The sequence below is a fragment of the Eubalaena glacialis genome, chromosome 7, assembly GCF_028564815.1.
Source record: "Eubalaena glacialis isolate mEubGla1 chromosome 7, mEubGla1.1.hap2.+ XY, whole genome shotgun sequence".
Classification (NCBI taxonomy): Eukaryota; Metazoa; Chordata; class Mammalia; order Artiodactyla; family Balaenidae; genus Eubalaena; species Eubalaena glacialis.
Window position 1 is genome coordinate 23753510 of NC_083722.1, and position 14332 is coordinate 23767841.

At 51.2% G+C, this 14332-nt stretch overlaps 1 protein-coding gene across 1 annotated transcript; it reads right to left on the reverse strand.

The window, feature by feature from the left end:
* Positions 1-13047: 13047 nt before the first annotated feature.
* Positions 13048-14092, reverse strand: PSORS1C2 (psoriasis susceptibility 1 candidate 2). The gene is made up of 2 exons (XM_061194923.1): positions 14049-14092; positions 13048-13411 (listed from the first exon to the last, which is right to left on the reverse strand). Exons 1-2 carry the CDS (start codon positions 14090-14092, stop codon positions 13048-13050), a joined length of 408 nt encoding a protein of 135 aa, XP_061050906.1.
* Between the last annotated feature and the right edge of the window lie 240 nt (positions 14093-14332).

Below are 14332 nucleotides of genomic sequence, written 5' to 3' on the forward strand. Positions count from 1 at the left end.
CTTGGACTGTGTGGCCTCCTGAGTGACAGCAGCTCGTGAACACCCGGGGCCTTTATGTCAGGGCTGAACATTCTCCGGGCAGGAGTCACTGTGGGGAGGGGAGGAGAGACGGAGGGGTAGGTGCCGGGGTGGGGGGGATGTTGGTGTGGCCGGGAGGAGCTGAAGTAATCAGTTTGGGTATCTGCCTACTCAGCAGCAGGGGTGGCTGCAGTGTGGGTTACCGTGCCCCTGGGGCCACCTGGCTGGCCTGCCCCGGCTCCTCGTTGCCTAACCTGGAACCAGGTGCTCTGCCCCGAAGGCCGCCCACTCCAGGGCGGCCACTCTCACCATGGGGCCCAGTCCCCTGGCTCCCTCACTCTCCTGCCTTCCCCAGTGTTGGCCTCTCTGACTCCCCATCCTCCCTCCATGCACAGATGTGGGCATTTCAACTTTCCCTTTCGTACCGGGTACCTGCTGTGGCCCCCACCCCCGCCGCACGGTTAACCCCGCCTGGGAGCCCTCCACAGCCTCTGGATCCGCGCCCCCCTTTCCTTGAGACCCACCACTCAGCTTCCACTCTCTTCCTCCGGATATAAGGATCTACACTCCACGCCCTGCTGTCACTGCCCAAGTACCATGCCTGCCACACAGCTATTATGTGTGCCACCAGTGAGCGGACCTTTGGTGTCTGCACTCCAAAGCCAGTTCCCTGACCTCTCCCTTCCGGGGGGCTCCAGGGAAGGCACGCAGGTGCTGGACGCCAGGGCCTCAGCCCGGGGACAGGCCTGGGCTGAGGACCCCTGTCATAGCTGGGCCTTGGTTACTCACAGGCCACTCACAGCCCCTCTCCCAGGGGTGACCCTGGCTCCAGTGGGTGAGCAAGAGGCTAATAGGACTAATTGGGAAGGTGGTGCCCATTAATTGGCTACCCGCCCATTAATTGGCTGCCCAGACTGGATGAGCAACAGGAAGCAGCCAGCTTGGTCTGGGTAGGATCCACGGTAGGACCAAGGAGTGTCAGCAGAATCTTGGGTCCCTGAAGGATGAAGGGCAGGACTGGGGGACCAGAGCCCTGAGACCTGCTAAGAGGGGGTGGTTCCTCCTCCATCGCATTCCCCTCTCTCCGCTTGGAACCTGACCCCACCCCAGCCAATTAATTGCTCACTGGTATCAGTATTGGAAGGAGGGACCTGGGAGTCAGGTCAGGTTCTCTGCCTCTTCCCCAAGCCCACCCAGCCCTCTCCCTGCTCCCCTGGCCTGGACTCTCATTCCCGCACTGCCCTGGTCTCCTCACAGAGGCAGCCCTACCTCCGGAGCCCTCGCTTCGTTTCTCCCTTTCTCTGTCTCCTGCCCTGCTTCTGACCCAGCCCAGCACTGTCCACAGAACTTTCTGCCATGATGGAAATGTTCTCTCTCTGTGCTGCCCAATACGGTAGCCACGAGCCACATGTGGCCACTGAACATTTGAAATGGGGCTAGTATGACCAACTGGAGGAACTGAATTTTTAATTTTACTTAATTTTAATTCATTTAAATGTAAATAGCCACATGCGGCTAGTGGCTACCAGCGAATCTAGCCCTTGACTGTCCCGTAGCGCCCAAAATGGGAGTGGAAGGGAGAGGGGCCATGGGGGCAGTGAGAGAGCGACCCCTGAAGAGGGTTGATGCAGTAGGGAGGAAAAAAAGAAAACACTGGTTTTATTTTATTTTTAAATATTTATTTATTTTTTTATTTGACCGCGCCGGGTCTTAGTTGCCGCACGTGGGATCTTCGTTGCCGCATGCGGGATCTTTTAGTTGCAGCATGCGGGCTCTCAGTTGCAGCACGTGGGATCCAGTTCCCTGACCAGGGATGGAACCCGGGCCCCCTGCACTGGGAGCACCGAGTCTTAACTACTGGACCACCAGGGAAGTCCCCTCACTGGTTTTTAGAATCAGGATGACCTGGGTTCAAGTCCCAGCTTTGGGCAACTCACCCAACCTTTCTGAACTTCAATATTCTCATCTGTAAAATGGTAGTATTTTAAATGATGTATACCTTGCAGGATTTCTGTGAGGATCGAATAGGAAATTATCAGAAAGATTAGATGGGACAAGGGTGTGGCCCTCTTGGCACAGGCTCTTGGCAGGTGGCGTCTGCATGTCCCGTCTGTGTCCTCCACTGGGGGATGGCAACTAAGATGGGCTCACGCACAGCCCCAGGCCCTCCCTCCTGAGTCTCCAGCCCAGCTGACCTGGAGGAGTCTCCTCTCCACTCCCCTCCGCCCCCTACAGAGCAGCAGGCACGCGTGCACACGAGGGTGCAATTTAAAATGATGACACTCCTTCCGAAAGTCAGTTCCTCCCTAGAGTCTCAGGCCTCGCTGGCTCCATCTCCAGCGGGGAAGGAGGGAGGGGGCCCTGGGTGCAGGGAGGGGAGTGGCCGTGAGAAGAGGAGCCTTGAGGGTGGACAGAAAAGGAGGAATGGCTTGCACCCTGTGGGGTATTCTTTTCCAGCATAAACAGAGGTGGCAACGTTTGTCTTGTTTTCTCCTCCCACTCCTCCCAACCTGGGCTGGGACGGCCGGGGCTGAAGGAGGCACAGTCTCTCTGGACCTCTCGCCAAATCTCCAGCCACACACACCACGCAATGGTGCGGTCACATTCCTCCTGACCGCTGCCCTCCTGCCCACCCCTTCCACCCCGTCCCCCACTCGCGTCCGCCCCATTCCTCCACTGCCTGCTCACACGGGGGCCCTCTGAACCCCTCTCCTCCGCTCTCCCTATTTCTTCCTGAAATCTGCCCCGATGTGTCTTACTCTGCTGTGTCCCTGGGTCTCACCCTCTCTCAGCTCAGGCCGTGAAAATCTGAAGCTGATGGGGCCCGGGGGGCAGGAAAGGGCATTGGCTGAGAGACCGCCCAGGCCAGGGCGCCTGGGGATGCTCACCAGTTAGACGAGGCCCATGGTGGCGCAGGTGGGTCTGCTGTGTTCTCCAGCCCCGGGGCTATCCCTCACCCCGCCAGCGAGTGCCCTGCCCAGTGGGAGGACTGAGTGAGAGAACGTGGGAGGCCCAGTAAACCCCACCAGACAAGGCCAAGCTTAAAGCATGTGCCTCCCATACCTATCCCTGCCCCATACCTGAAGAAGGCGGGCTGCATCCACTCCAAGCCACCCTGGGCTGCTCTGTGATGCCGCGTTCTGCACGGGGCACGGGTTCAGGGTACACGGTCCTAAATCGCAACAAGAAGGAAGATGAACTGTCCTTGCCTTTGAGGAGCTGCAGTCCAGCTGGGAACTCACAGTGTAGAGAGAAGACGGGCCTGGAGAAATGGGGCAGGCACTTGGCTTCGAGGAAGTGGCGGGACTTTCCCTGGCCCTTGAGGAATGATGAGACGAGCAGGGAGCAGGTGGCTCAGACTCAGGGCCCTGGCGGCTCTGAAGGTGTGCTTCGAAGGAGTGCTGGCTTGGGTTGGCATGGGAAGTGTACACGCAGAGGAACAGCGGGCTGGAGGAGTGGACGGGCCGCGTGGACCAGCAGGGCGGTGATCATAACACCAGGCTAAAGGAGGGCGCGGGAACTGAGGGGTCTGAGTGGGGAGCAGCTTGGGGAGAGGAGGCTTGGGGGCAGAGAACCCCCGTTTCCTGATCGCCGACTGTGGGCCAGATATGATCCTACGTACTCAACACGTGCTCTGGTGTTTAATCCTCACAACAGCACTACAGGTAAATGTTTTTTCTCCCCCATTTCACAGATGACAAAACTGAGTTTAAATTATTTGCCCGAACCAGCTGATAACCAGCAAAAGAGTTTGGAAAGCACTCAAACCCAATCCACGTAAGCCCCATTTCTTCATTCAGCTGACACCATGCCATAAATTAATGGCAGTGGTCCGTGGACAGACTTCAGAGGTTCCTTAAATCTTATAAGAATGTGTGCAAATTCCTGTGTCATCAAAGTCTCAGAAAGCAAATCCTAAGTGAGAAAGTCCCTCTCACTCAACCTTTTCTTCTCTGCATTTCACCCATGGGCCTGAAAGTAAGGACAGAAGTTCTGGAACAAGTGTTCCATGCAGGGGTCCTTGGTAGACTTAAGGCTTAGGCTTGAGAGAGGTGGAAAGGGAATGAAAAAAAAAAAAAGAAGAAGAAGAAGGGAAAAAGCCTGAAAGAGGAGGTTATTCTGTGGTGGGGAGTAGTGGAGAGGCCACCGGAGCCACTCTGGGCTCCAGGACCTGTGGGTTCTCCCCTCCTTTGCTTCAGTCAAAGCCATTTTCCTCTCCTGCTCTCTCTTTCTCCATCACACTCCTTCCACCTGTGGTGGACTCATCCCCCCTCACACGGGAAGCTGACACTCTGGGTCCACTGGTGTTGCTTTACCCGTGGTGGAGGTGGGTGGCCCTGAGTCATCCACACTCTCCACCGGGTCCCTCTCATGACCAAGAACACAGAAGGACAGAATGCACTTGTATTTGGACGTTCCTGCCCTCCCTGTCCTGGGTGGACTCTCCTTAGCCCAGGTGAGCCCATGTGACTGGCTAAACTATATTCAGTTTTAGTCTACCCTTCTCTGCCCTCCTCGTGGTTCCTTCCCCGTGGTAGATGATCAACGGCAGAACCCACGTTCCACCTGGCCTGACTTCTTTACTCTCCTCTCAGATAGATTCTGTAGTACATCATCTATGCAGCCCCCATGCGACCTCAAAATGCGACAGAAACCTTGGCTCTGGATTGTGGGTTCCACAGCAATGGGCAAGGCACATGTCTGTCCACTGAATTCCAAGTACTTAGGCAGTTGGTGATTTGGGGGAACAAAAGAATGAATGAATGTGTCCAGGCCACCCTCCCCCTTCTACCTTTCTCTGGAACACATCTCCCCCCCCCCCTCTGGTTTCCGTGCCCTCTATCCCTCCCAACCACATCTACTACCTGCAAAGCCCACTAGAGGTGCTAGGTGGGATATACCAATGGCCAAGGCCTGGCCTCCAAGAGTGCTTGGTCTAGCCGGGCAGTGGCAGCAGGCACGTGAACTGGGCTCTGACACAGAGCCACCCACCTATGCTCTCTCGTGGGCCTGCCCGTCCTGCCCTCATTCCTCGTCAGTGACTGTCTCCCTTGAGCCACTCTTCTCTCCCCTGGATGAGCTCTTTCCTCTGAGGGATACAGGACACTTCCATTAACAAATGGCAGAGCTCACGTGGCCACGAAGAGGAAGTACGGGGATTTCCCCCTGGACAAGGCATTCATCTGATGCTGGGGTAGGGTAGGCAGTGCTGTGTAAAAAAATCGCCTAAGTGACTCTTTCAGGGACTCTCACCCCAGCATAACGTGTGACCCCTGGCTGAGAATTGCTGCTCTGGGGGGCAGTCTCCACCCCATCAAAATACATCTACTTCCTCAAAATATATTCCATGGTGTGGTCCATACTCAGCTACACTCTTCCTTCTTCTCCCCCTCAGCTCCCTGGTCCATCACTCTCTCCTCTAGGACTGACCTACTGGAACTTGGCCTGGTGAGCATCTACTTTTGCTCTTCCCGGCCCTGTTCTCACCCTCTTAGCAACCCCGCTTGCACCCTCCAAGGGACCCGGGTACCACAGCAGGGACATGGGAGTGAAGATCAGGGTCAGAGAGAGGAGCATCCTCAGCCAGTGAATCCCGTAGAGGAAAAACTTGGCAGGCAGGGGCTCTGCCCACCAGGCTATGTGTCCCCCCAACCCCCGTTCTTTTCCCTTCCTCCCCCTGCCCTCCTGCAAGCAGCAGGGAGTCAGCTGAGTGACGGTCATGCTCCTAGAGTCCAAGACTTCATAGCTCTGTTTAAGCCACATCTGATTTGGCCACCAGCCCTCCTGTCTTGTGAGGAGGTGAATATAGAGGCTGTGATTAGCTCTCAGAGTAACAATAATATTTTTCCTCTTCTCTGTTCTGTGGAGCGAGTGCTAGGGAAACCAGCACTCCTTGTCTGCTCATTACGCTCAGCTATTAAGTAGTCATTCTTTCCACTGTTGCTATTCACGCATTTTATTGTTTTTGGTCACCCAGAATTAGAGACCCAGCTCCTTCCTGATCCAGCAGGAAAGGGTGAAATCGGGGACTGGGGCAGAGTCTGAATGTGCTTTCAGGAGAGTCTGGAAGGACTTGTCCCAGGAGGGACTTCTAGGCAGGTTGTGGCCCTCACTGTTTCCGGGGGTGGGATCTGCAGGGGCCCATCCTCTCTCCTTCTCCCGGACTGTCCGAATCCCTCTGGCTGAGAGCTCCTCGTGGGCAGGGAGCGTCTCTCACCCCCCAGTGTGTCCCTGGTGCCTGATGCATCACCCGCACACACAGGTAACACACCAGTAAACACAGAATCCTATTGGAGAGGCGGGCGTCCCATGTCCAGCTCTGTTCTCTGGGGCCCCAGGACTAGAAGCAGAGAAGGACAAACTCCTCCTCGACAGCGTGCAACAATCAGCTCGCCATAAACATCTGCACGTGCAGGATTTATCTTGATTCTCTCAATGCTCCTAGGAGACAGAAATTATCATTTACCCTTTGGAGCTGCAGACACAAGTTCAGGGCATTAAGATGATGCCCCCTACCAGTAGCTGGAGACTTTACCTGGAATCCTGATGCTGCAGGCTACACACAGCTAGCTTTTCCTCTTCTCCCTGGATCGTTACATGACCTGGCTCAGTCTCTCATTTCATTCAGTCCTTGTGACTTGCCATCTTCTCAGAAGCCCTCTCTGACTTTCCTATTTAAAATTGTAGCCCTCCATCCCCACACTCATGGACCATATCATTCGCTATGTCCTTCCTCTTGCCTTCTTTTTCTTCATAGCTCTTATCAGGACGTGATAGCCTATTGCATACAACCTGTATGCATCGCTTGTTGTTCACTGCCCCCACTAGAAGGTAAGCCTCAGGAGGGTGGGGCCCTCCTTTCTGACTCACCACTGTTTCCACAGCTTTAGCGCTGCCTGGCTCATGGAGGGAACTCAGTTAATAATGAGAGAAAGAATAGATAATGAATGGACCACTTGGGCAAGCAGCCTGGCCTGAATTTTCCTGAGGGCCCCAGCGCCTGCCTCATTTCACCTCATGTGCCTGACTCACCTTAGAGGAGTCACCTTGGCGACTAAGAGGGCATTAGTGGGACCTGATGGAGGCCGGGCGAGTGATGATGTTAGAGGCACAACAAGGAGGACTCTGGAGGGAAACGCCTTGGAGGAGTCTCTATGCTGCCCTCTGGTGGTAGGTCGTGGAACACCACAGACGAGGAACTGAGGCTGTCAGCCTTGCGTGGGAATTTAGAGATTATTAAGGAAATCCCCTAAATTCACATCCCAGGGCCACGCAGAGATCAGATGGCAGAGTAGGAACAACGAATTGGGTCACAATCCGATGCCTTCACCACTACACCATCCTGTCTGTCCCCATCACCGTTGAGATTATGCTGCAAAAGAGAAGGGTATTAGCTGGAAAAACCTTTGGAGAGGGGTTTGGTTTAATTCGACAAGTTATTTGAGCCAGTGCTAGACACCTGGTGGGCAGTTAATTAAAGATTAGAGGGAGAAAATGTACAGCAAGAGAGCTTAAGTTTATACCAAAGCAAGTCTTTGGTCAGATGAGTTTGAAACATGAAATTGGCAGAGGAGTTAGCACTTCCCTCCTGGGCTTGTACCTTAGGGTGTGCACCTCCCTAATTTAACTTTTATCACATTTTATTGTCATGATTTATTAATACATCTTTGTTTCCTCTCTAGACACAGAGCTCCTCGAGGGCAGGGAGGACTGAAACTTCTCCCTGAGATTGTCACCATCACCTAGCACCCCACAGAGTAGATGTTCAATAAATGACCATTATATGGGCAAATAGATAAACAAATGAGTGGTTTGGAGTTTCCCTGCCTAGAGATCTTCAAAGGAGAGCAGACAACCAACTCTTCTGTCTAGTCCAAAGACATTATTCGCCTGCCCAAAGGCTGAGGGCTGTGCCCAATGCTTTCTCAAGGTAACTCAGCTTCTATAATTAGATTATACCAAGATACCAGTTCAAGGTTCTTTTCTCTTATTGGCTAAGCATTTATTGACTACGGGCCATGTCCAAGGTACGGAGCCATTGTTCTCTAAATCTATTAGAGATCCTATTCTATTATTTAATTCTATGACTCCATGTTGACATAAGATGCAATAGTGTCCCCACCGCAGTCACTCTTAGGTGAGGTCAGCCAAGGCAGATGGGGAAGAATCAGCATTGTCTAATCTAAATGGATAAGCTGGCACAGTGGGTTCCCCTGTGTTAATATTCCATAACATCCAGTCCCACTTAGCCTCCTCCCAGCTAATAAACACAGCATTTTTAGGTACCAATATCTGCTGCCTATTAATTGGTATTAAAATCTCCAATTACTTCTTGCTTTCCCTTCCCTCTCCCACTCATCCACCTGTTGTGTCAAACTGGGAAGAGTTGGTTTGGAACTTACATCCAGTTTTGACTTTGGCACTTGTGTTGTCTTGGAAGGTGTTACCTCTGTCAACAGTAGTTTCCTCATCTGTAAAAAGGGGTTAATAATTTGCTTTATTGAACACCTTGTGGGCCAAGTACTAGGAGAGAAGTAAGGCATACAAAGACAGACAAGGCACAATCCCTGCCCTCAAGAAGCTCATACTTTTCAAGGGGAGAAAGACATGGAAACCAACATAATGTGGAAATGATGCAAAGAGCCTGAGATCCTTTCCTGGGTTACATCAGGGACTCAGGTCTTTCCCTCACTTTCTCTCTCCTTTAAGAAAGTTTTTCTCTTTCCATTCCCAACAAACTCCATTGCACTGGCTTGAGAAGTTGCTGAGGGAGGGCCAGTTTGAGGAATCCAGACTTCCTTCTTCCCTTCTATCCCATACCTCCCTGCCACAGTACACCAAACAGGTTATGTGTGCCTCCCCACAAAGAACACAGTTCTATCCAAGGAGAAAGACTTTCAGATATGAGCTCCTGAGCCGGGCACCAAGACCTTCTCTAATTCCCCCCAACCTACTTGTTCCACAACATTTGTTTCTTCTCCAGGCTATAAACTCTTCACTCTGGGAGTTCCCTGATGGCCTAGTGGTTAGGATTCCGGGTTTTCACTGCCGCAGCCTGGGTTCAATCCCTGGTTGAGGAACTGAGATCCCACAAGCCTCATGATGAGGCCAAAAAAAAAAAAAATATATATATATATATGTATATATATATATATATATATACCCTTCACTCTAAACATTTTGATCTACTCTCTGTTGCCCAAACTCGCCATTCATTAATGAATTCAGCCATTCATAAAACATGTATGTGATGGTTAATTTTATGTGTCAATTTGACTGGGCTAAAGAATGCCCAGAGACCTGGTGAAACCTTACATTCAGGTGTGTCTGTGAGGGTGTTTCTGGAAGAGATTAGCATTTGAATCAGTAGACAGTGTTAAGAAGATCGCCCTCACCAATGTGGGTGGGCACCATCCAATCTGTGAGGGCTGAACAGAACAAAAAGGTGGAGGAAGGGCAAATCTGCTCTCTGTTTGAGCTGGGACACCCATCTTCTCCTGCCCTTGGACATCGGCACTCCTGGTTCTTGGTCTTTGGACTCAGACTGGGATTTACCCCATCAGTCCTCTGATTCTTGGGCCTTTGCACTCGTACTGGGACTTAAAACCATCGGCTCCCATGGTTCTCAGGCCTTCGGACTGGGATTAAATTGCTCCATTGGTTTTCCTGGTTCTCCAGTTTGCAGACGGCAGATTGTGGGCATTCTCAACCTCCATAATCTGAAAAGCCAATTCGTATAATAAATCTCCATGTATATTCTATTGGTTTTGTTTCTGTGGAGAACCCAAATACAACATATTCAGTGTCCATGCAGGCCCAGGCACTGTATTCCATGTCAGATTTACACAGATGAATAAAGAGATGGGATAATGTAATTAAAATCAGGACAGGCCTCAGTTCAGATCCCAGTTTTGCCATTTTTCTCCGTATGACCTTGCATGAGTCACTGTACCTCTCCAGGCCTTTGTTTCTCTCCTCTGAGAAATGTTGATAACAATAGGGTTATTGTGCAAATTAAGTGAGAGCTTAATCTGTATGCCCTGGGCAACAGTATCCCTATTGCACATGCGCAGTAAAAAGCAGCTGCAAGGGTTTATAGCAAACCGTTCGTTGTGTCTTAGGTTGGATGTTCCAGAAGCAGATCCTGAGACAAAAATTCAAGTAAAAGGGATTTATTAAAAAGTTATAAGGGTGGGGAGGAGGGAAAGGGAGTGGGGAAGTGGGACCAGGAAGGGAAGGAGGCCAAGCAACTGTGTGGAACCAAGCAAAGTCTCATAGAGGGCAACTGGGGCTCAGAAGACTCCCATATTTCTCCGTCATCCAATAAGGGCTCCAGGTTGGGGTGGGGAGGGGGAGGGAAGGAGGATGTGGGGGAGAAACGTTTCCAGGTGCTTCCAGCACTTCCTGCACAGGGCAATGTCCCGGAGCCCAGAGGCACAGGTGGGCTGCTGGGTACCAAAATGTAGGTACCAAATGGTGATGGGGTCCGAGAAGAAATGCACAGAACACAGTCTCTGCCTCCAAGAGGTTCGGAGCCTAGTAGGGGAGGGGAGATGGGAATAAACATTGCCATCTGAGTTCTGTCCCAGGCACAGCTGCACCGCTGAACAAGGTGCCACGAGGCAGGGGTACAAGTGAGGGTGGGGAGCAGCGTGGGAGAGGTGTCGCGGAAGATAAATACAACTGGCTGGGGAGAGGAAGGCCATTCCAGGGAGCTGTAACAGCACACACAGGGGCACAGGCTCAGGGCCAGTCCTGAAGCAAGAGGGCTTTGGGCTGCGGGGGCCCAGTTTCCGCACCTGCTCCTGCGCCCGCAGCCCCCGGCCCGCCCCTTCCTGGCCGGTCCTCCGGCCACGGTCACGCAGCCTGCCTTCCTGCCGCACCCCGCTCAGGGCCTCCAGGAAGCCTCTCCTGACTACTCCAGCTCCCCGTGCGTGACTCTCTTCTGCATTCGTGGCGTTTACTGCCAAGGCTATTACTGTGATGTTTACTCATGTAATTATTTAGTTAATGCATCCTTACAGCCTGTGACATTGTCATTTAACTTTGTATGTAAATCCTGTCTCCCCTGGCCTAATTTTAAGCTTCCTGAGAATGGGAACTGTATATTTTTATTCGTTATATTCCCCCGTGGCACCTGACATTGCAGGACATATTGAGGGTATGAGATAATAATTGAATGAATGAGTGAATCTAGCCCACTTTGAGGCCTATTAAATTACAGGCTCACACCTACAATTCGCACCTGTTCTAAGATTATTTCCAAACTCTAAACTTAGGGGGATTTTTGTTTGTTTTGTTCTATTTCGTTTTGTTTTTTTCAAACCGGTCACATATAGGTTTTGATAGGAGTTACCATGTAAGCAAACTGGGTCCTAAAGCGGTGGATTTTAAGGTCAGGGAACCGTCATTTCTTTTAGGCCCTTTTCAACTCCACCCTGGCCAGCCACTTGATTGACATCAGGCCTTTGGGATCTCTGGGCTCCTGCCCTTCCAACTTTCCTACTCAAATACACCCTTAAAGAATTTGGGGAAACTATGTACCCCTTACACATTTTAAAGTCAACAACTAACATTTTTAATCTTCAGTTTAAATACTGCAAAGGGTATACTTTCTGAGAAATTGTAAATACTTATATATTTAGAAAGTCACATCACTCTTTTAAATGCAGTGGATGGAATATAACACCATAGCCCTTTCATGTTCATTAACACCCTTTTAATAAGTGAACAAGTCCATTAGCCAGTCAGCAAATTTACCTCATTTATTTTTCTTTTTAGTTCCTTTTTCCATTTCATTTTCCCTATAGAGTTTGGTCCTAATGAAATATTGTTTTCATTGTATCACCTTTTTTGTATTTTAGTGTATTTTTGGAAAATCTTTTCTTGTATATCTCTGTAACAAAAATATATACATATCAATAAATTGGAATTTATTTCCTGTGACCACAAGACTATATTAAAAACCATTATTCTGCCCTGGGTTTATAATTACAATTATTAAAAGATGCAATTGATCAAAACTACAAATATTGACAATGATTAAACAGAAAAGTAAACTTCTACTAAAAATTCATCTCTTCATGAGATGGAAAGGGCTGATTTTTATTTTCCATTGACTTCATTTGGTAGCTCCAGGAAGAGCACCCAGGTTCAGTTCAGGGTGGGTGAGAGAGCTCGGCCTTCCTCTGTCTAGTGAGAGGTCACTTGTTAATGGAGGCATGCAGAAAAGGAGAACAGTTCTCAGGCAGATTCATTTTAGGAAGGGACACATATGCTTCTGGAAATTGATCCCCTTAAAACTTAGTCCTGCCCACATCTCCCTGGGAGAGTTTTCATGTTCAGCCAGAGGTATGCAAACCATAAGCTATTAAAGAGAGACTTAACTTGGTTTCTCATTCTCCAAAATAGGGATCCCAGAATGGGAGAAATGTGGGTCTGAATGTCCTTGTAACTCTGATAGTTGCATTTCCAACCCTCCACTGGCTGAGTTCCACATCCCTATGCATATGGGCAAGACAGGAACTCAGATGACTTCCAGATCTCTGTAGGTCCATGGCTGTTATGAGGGCATCTGAATGTTCAAAGTCCTGCTCATTGGCAAGGACGCAGCCTAGAGTCAAAATTAGAAAACATGGTTTTTTGTTTTTCCATTTCATGGAAGCACCATGGTCTCCTGGTAGTTCCCAGCTGGCGGCCACCAGGTGGCAGCAGAGAACACAGTGCTGCCAGCCCTGCCCGGAGAGTCCCAGGGGTGGGGAAGAGGCGGTGGGAGGGGAGAGGACTGGAGGTGAGGTAGGGGTGTTCACTTTGGCTGTCAGAGAAAAAAGAAGGGGGAAGCGGGGGCTAAATACCGATCTCAAGAGGGGACAGAAAATATTGAGAACAACACCTTCCTGGTTCAGAATAAAACTGAAGGAATGAGGAAAGGAATTAAGGAGTTAGGCTAAATTGGGGAGAATTCAAGGGAAATCAGAAGGGTAGAGATGGGCTTGAGGGCAGAGGCCCAGGATGCCTCTGGGGGATCCATTATCTGTACTCCTCCTGGGGTGGGTCAAGATCTGGCTCCTCCTGAGATCCGTGGCCCACCTTAGAGGCAGGTGGCCAGGGGTTTTCTGGAGGCTGGGGTCCTGCTGGCCAGGGGTCATCAGGCCGGGGAGGTTGAGGGGGATCAGTTCTAGGGGGTACAGGAGGCCAGACTCCAGATTCAGACAGGTCTCTCCAGGGACGACTGGGGCCTGGAGGTGGAAGGTCCTCAAAGAGAGGGGGTACCCCTGGCCAGGGGTCACCAGGGATTGGGGGGCCCTGAGGCAATGTTGGGGGGCCCTCCTCCTCTGAGGGCTCTGTGGATGAGGGAGATGGATGGTCTCCGCTGCCTGAGATGCCTGCAGAGGAGGAAGGAGAAAGGTAAGAGGTTGTGAGGATCCCCCCTCTCCCTGTAGCTACAGACCCAGGGAGCATCACCTCTCTGCGATGGAACACAGCCTGAGCTGATCCCACAAACAAAACTCAAAAGTAACTCTCACACATTCACAAAATACCAAAGTGATCTTAAAATGACATGAAACGCTGTCCTGAACTATTGACTGGACCAACTTTAAACTGACAGGATCCCCTGCTCCCCGCACATAAGCTCCATCCAACCCTGGTTGGGACACCCCACTGGCAGGGCCGCTATATGTGTCTGCAGTCCCAAAGCTGTCTACACCCTGGCCCCGCGTGGCACCCAGACCCCATCTCTACCATGACCTCCACCCCCTTAACACGGACCTCAGCTCTGATGAATACTCGCCCCACACCTGAATGCTGATCTAAATCGCCACATGGAGCTACACCCAAACCAGCAAAACATTTATTCTGCGCTAAAATGCACCTTCCCGCATCACCTCCTTCCCCTTAACTCTTCCCCTCATATGAATTCCCAGGATCTCCCTATCCCTATGCATCCATCTCACCCTTGCCTCATCTTTACCGTCCCCCATCACCCCAAATCACACTCCGGGCCTCTATTCCCAGCTCACCTCCGGCAAAACAGGCAAAGGACCAGGATCCCCAGGAGCTTCCAGTTGAGCATCTTGCCTGTCTCCTGGCCCCCAAAGTCAGGGGTCGGCTGAGTCTGGGTGCTTGGGAACCCCAAGAGGCTTTATAGGGGAGGAGGGGGAAGAGGAGGCCAATCTCTGGGGAGGGACTGGCCCAGTCACACAAGGAATCACATCCGAACCTAACTGGTCAAACCCATTTGGAAGGCCATGGCTAATGTGTAACCTCTGATGGTGGCGTCCCTCATTTTAGTCCCCCAGCTCAGGACCCAGCC